The sequence below is a fragment of the Etheostoma cragini genome, chromosome 1 (genome assembly GCF_013103735.1).
Source record: "Etheostoma cragini isolate CJK2018 chromosome 1, CSU_Ecrag_1.0, whole genome shotgun sequence".
In the NCBI taxonomy this organism is placed as follows: domain Eukaryota; kingdom Metazoa; phylum Chordata; class Actinopteri; order Perciformes; family Percidae; genus Etheostoma; species Etheostoma cragini.
In genome coordinates this window covers 7,019,701-7,025,256 of record NC_048407.1, presented here as the reverse complement: position 1 = coordinate 7,025,256, position 5,556 = coordinate 7,019,701, and the positions used below count along the sequence as shown (strand labels likewise).

The following is a 5,556-nucleotide window of genomic DNA, read 5'->3' as shown; positions in this document are numbered from 1 at the left end:
CTAAACCGTACATGGTGGCGACGCGCCATTTTCAGGACTGCTCCGAAAGTCCGCAAGGACCTCAGCCAAAAAAATCCAGCCACTTCTACCACTAGGTGGCGCTACAGCAGAGAAGAAATATGTTTAGCCCTATAACTCCCAAACCGTACATCGGATATTAAAAAACCTTACATCCACGCGTTCCCTGGATCCTACTGAATCTCGTGATATAGGCCACGCCCATTTCAGCCTAGACTTTTATGCGTGAAGAATAGCGATTTATCAAAAACCTACTTTTTCTAACTCGTCCGAGACCGTGCAATGGATCTGCACGGAACTTGGCACATAGCATCTCCAGACCCACCTGACAAAAGTTTGCATAAAGATTTGTTATAGGATGAAAATTGCGCGTGTTACGCGCAAACAAAATTTACTTGGTAGCTATGAAAACATTGCCGTTGCCATATCTCGGCCAAAGTAAATGCTATCAAAGCAAAACTTTACAATATTACTTGCTATGACCCCCTGAGGCTCTGTACCATATTTCATGAGCATTGGCCCCTAGGGCGCGCTACAAATAAAAAAAAAGTGTGTTTTTCACGAACGTACTTTGCCATATCTCGGCCAAAATACGTGGTATCAACACCAAACTTGGGGTGATTGTTTGGCATGCCGTTCGGAAGCTTCATACCAAATTTGGTAACGATGGGCCACTAGGGGGCGCTATAATCGACGTTTGTTGGTTTTGTGGACAAAGTCAATGCATTTAAATGGAAGATTTGCATTTGCAATATCTCTGCCACAGTACATGCTATCAAAACCAAGCCAGTAATGATTGTTTCGCCCACCACCCGGAGGCTCACTGCCAAATTTGGTAAAGACAGGCCCTCTACAGGCGCTCTAATCAACATAGAACATTTCCCCGGGTCGCTGGGGACGACTGGCGAGGGGAGGCTTGGACCCCGTTGAAACTGCGTGCAGTTCTAGTTTCTTGTTGATTTCACCCATAGTCTTTTTATGGTCACGTTTTAGCTTCAGGTGACGTCAGCGGCTCACGGCACACCTTTACCTGCATATGCGCGCACTCAGCAGCAGTCACCTGTAGATTTGCGGAAGTGTAGCGAGTAGCACAGATGTCGGAGAGTCGGCATGGATGTATGATGTGAGATGTGGGCTACATGGTAAATGTTGATTTGTGATTGGTTGACTTTAACGATGGAAGGACGAGTACCAGCATACGTTCGGACAGAGCAGTAGCAAGGAACACTTCTTGTTGGATGTAGGATACTTTTCTCTAACCGTCCCACCAATACTGGAACATCTTCCAACATGTTCTTCAAGACTGTCGAGGTAAACACTGGTTCTCTACATTAACTTTAGCATTTTTGCATTAACAAGTGTTCTACGGATCCTACACAGACATCGATTCTAGCTTAGGTAGCTCGTAATGTTTGGGCCTAAGTATTTACTCTAGTAGCCAGCCGATCTGTTTTATACTTAACACTTTACACTTTACTTTACTTTACTTTACTTTACTTTACTTTATACTACAAAGAAAGTGCACACTCATTGGCTTCTGTCATTGCATTCATTAGGAAAAGAGGTAAGCTGAAAAAGATGAGGCAAAGTGTAAACATTGAAGAAATGAAGTCATGGCTGAGAATTGCATTAACGTCACCAAGTGATCTGGGGCACGTAACAGGAAGGAGGTTTAACAAACTCTGAGTCTGATCTCTGAGTTGATTTACCCTGAGATGGGAAACTTGAGTTTTTGGTTCCAGAATGGCTGATTTGAGTTGGTTCAATCAACTCCTAGTAGGTTAACTCAGCGTTGAGCACGTGCAACACCACAATAAAAGGCAGCATGAATGGAGCCTTTGCACTACGATTCACTATGGTAACAACCACAAACTAACTGGTCGGCGGAAATACTCATGTGCACAGTGAGTTTAAACATATATTCTGTCAAAAAAGCAACACAATGGCAGCTGCAAAAGAGAGAAAATTTGCGTGCGAGAAAATCGCTGCTAAAGTAAATGCTTGAGTGCCAATATAGTGTGTTAATATCATATTTCATTGTAAGTATAATATTACTGGTCAAATGGTGTTGAACCCATAATCTCTTTCATTTAGATTTAATCCTGTTGACGAGAAAGTTCTAGGTTTACTAATCCCATTCCGAGGCTGCAGCACCATCATTAACAGAATTACAATTATTAATCTTTTATTTCAAAGGGTTTACCTCATTCGCCCGCAGTACTGTGGAACTTCTTTTTAATGGCTCTTACTGGTTTGTGTCCAAGGAAAACTACACAAACATTTAAAACTCATTTCAGAGCGAGTCACACTCTTCTGACTGCACTTTGCTGTACAGTTGCCTTACTAATATGGTCCGCATCATCAATGTAGTTAAAAAAACTGAGGTTTGCAAAAAATGAAAACTAATGCAACACAAATAATCTGCTGGGATGTAGTGCATGTCCACAATGTGTGACGTTAGTGATATGAGGACAGATACAGTAATTTCGGTTACAAAACTGATAGACTCAAATTGGTAGACTCGTATCTAGAAATGAAAATGCATCTATAGTCAGGGCCTCAGTATCGTCTCCCGACATATGTTTAACTTACTGTAAAGTAATAAAGCTTCCTCATCAATAGGATCGTCATTTTTTGGGAAAAAAAGTTTTTTATAATCTGCCTTACAAACCAACACTGTTTTTTTATTTATGCAGATAACACACTGCGCTAAAATGCGCCTGATACAGACTGAATAAATGAATGAGGAAATGAAAGAGCGTTGTGTAAGAGGGAAGAGACTGAGAGAAATTTGAGGTTTATTAAAGAGAAAACCTGGTCCCTACCAGGTTAGGTTCACAGGCTCAGTTACCATAGCAACAGACTCTGAGGTTAAGTTACCTCTCTTTCTGAAACGGGCTGGAGTAACCCATTACTCAAGTTTGATTAACCTCCCTTTCAGAAACAGAAAACCCAGAGTTTTCCTCGTCTAAGGGTTAACAGACTCAGAGTTTTCACTAACCCTGCTTTCTGAAACAGACCCCTGGAGTTGCTACACTGTCAATTATGGGCTCTCTCATCTCTCTCACTCAGAATGGGTTGAGTCAAGTCACCCAGTGCTGCAGACACCCAGTTTGGCTTGATATCAAACTGGCTTGAAAACCTTTACATAGGCCCATATTTTTGAATGTGCTTACTAGGTTGGAAGGGAAACCTGTTTAAAACCTGTATCACTGGAAGGTCACACCCTCACTGCAGTATATCTGGACCAGTATCTCATTGCTCTTCCAGAATACAAACTAGGTGTATCAGTCTGCCTATGTGCAGTGTAAATAATATGACGGCAGTTAAATGTGTGTGGTGCCCATGTGTGTTGGACAGAACAAATCAGAAGGTGCGGGTGGGAGACAGCAGCAGAAAACAGGCCGGGGCCTAGTCCACACGTACACGGGTATTTATATAAAGTTTTTCCTCCTTCAATTAAAAAAAAACTCTTCCATACAAGCAAGTCTTAAAAAAACTCTGTCCACATAAAAATTAAAAAAACAGGCTTTCAAGGGCTGTCAAGAGCTTGCCATACCAACAGGTGGCGATATAAGCCTAACCATTAGATCATGTTGGCCAATTGAAAGCCTGAAGTTCCCGTTAAGGTCCGACTGGGTCTCGTCCTAAAACAGCAACTGTATCGTGGGAGTGTAGTTGTGAGCAGTGACTTGTAGATCATTGCATTCGGACACCTTTGTTCTGCAATATAATTGGGAGAACTGCGTGCATGTATCTATATGTAATATGTCCTATCAGTACAGTTATTATCAGCAATATCTTAGCTACCGCTACACTTTTAAGAATGAGGAGATGCTCATTGAAATAGTAAACACTCAGTGCCAAACTGCATAACCGTAGAAAAAGCTACTGTTTTGAAAATCCCTGTGTTCGTGTGAAGCCTGAGAAGCTGAGCGTATCGGGCAGGTTTGGACTTGCAGCCAGCTGAATTTCTGTTAGAGAGGACCACTTCTGACTGCTCTAACAGCTGTACCAGAGGATTATTTAAGATTTTGCAATTAAACTGGTTGAATGTTAATTGATGATGATGTCATTTCACTCATCGCACATTTCACAGTAACTGCAGATCTTTCTTTTTGAACACTGTGATCCATCTTGCTGGAACAAGCAAGGATACATTATTCCCCCCCCCCCCCCCCCCAATAAAATACGACAGGAAAAAAAGCTGATTTTTAAATAGTTTTGGGTAAAACAGCATTTCATTTAATAAAAAGCAGTCAAGAGACTGACAACTTTTCTAACAATAGCCGCACACACTACAATGGATAATACTGACAAATAGTGTGACAATAATTCAAAGGTTTGCAGTTTATATTTGCTAATATTAGCCACCACTTGCTAACTGGTCATACAAGACATTGTATTGCTTATGAATTGCTTATGAATTGAACTTTTCAGTTGAGGGAATGAGATATTTCAGTACTTTCTTGTAGACTCCAGCTCACTATTTTAACAAGAAATAAAATTATTATGACCAGTCATAGCTTGTCATATTATATAGAGTTGAGATAACTCCCATATTCTTAATTGTGAGAGAGCAATACCCAGTTATGACTCATCATATTCAAATAGAGAGGAAATGAGATGCATGTCTCTCGGAGTCAAACTGAATTGTAGATATCTTTAAAGCCAGACTGTGTTCCTTTGTTGAACAGCAAGCAATGCAACTACAAATGACAAATTATGGAATATTGCGTAATGTAATAGCTACTGCTTGGCATTTTGCTCAATTGCTAAGCTATTCTTACAGTAGCACAAGTGGAGAAGAGACATACAGTGGTGTGAAAAAGTGTTTGCCCCCTTCCTCATTTCCTCTTCCTTTGCATGTTTGTCCCACTTAAGTGTTTCGGAACATCAAACCAATTTAAACAATAGTCAAGGACAACACAAGTAAACACGAAATGCAATTTGTAAATGAAGGTGTTTATTATTAAAGGTGAAAGAAAATCCAAACCATCATGGCCCTGTGTGAAAAAGTGATTGCCCCCTAAACCTAATAACTGGTTGGGCCACCCTTAGCAGCAACAACTGCAACCAAGCATTTGCGGTAACATGCAATGAGGCTTTTACAGCGTCCTGGAGGAATTTTGGCCCACTCATCTTTGCAGAATTGTCCTAATTCAATTACATTAGAGGGTTTTCGACCATGAACGGCCTTTTTAAGGTCATACCACAACATCTCAATAGGATTCAGGTCAGGACTTTGGCTAGGCCACTCCAAAGTCTTCATTTTGTTTTTCTTCAGCCATTCGGTGGTGGACTTGCTGGTGTGTTCAGGATCATTGTCCTGCTGCAGAACCCAAGTTCGTTTCAGCTTGAGTACACGAAAGGATGGTCAGACATTCTCCTTCAGGATCTCTTGATAGACAGCAGAATTCATAGTTCCTTTTATCACAGCAAGTCTTCCAGGTCCTGAATCAGCAAAACAGCCCCAGACCATCACACTACCACCACCATATTTTACTGTTGGTATAATGTTCTTTTTATGAAATGCAG

General features: G+C 41.0%; 1 protein-coding gene across 2 annotated transcripts in view; it reads left to right on the top strand.

The window, feature by feature from the left end:
* The first annotated feature begins 1,060 nt into the window (after nucleotides 1-1,060).
* The window catches only part of LOC117946386 (anoctamin-9-like), a 48,576-nt gene continuing 44,080 nt past the window's right edge, over nucleotides 1,061-5,556 (top strand). For both annotated transcript variants that reach the window (XM_034874628.1, XM_034874546.1), the window contains exon 1: nucleotides 1,061-1,329. In XM_034874628.1, coding sequence (XP_034730519.1) covers nucleotides 1,309-1,329 — 21 coding nt within the window. In that variant the 5' untranslated portion in view covers nucleotides 1,061-1,308. The remainder of the gene's footprint in view (nucleotides 1,330-5,556) is intronic.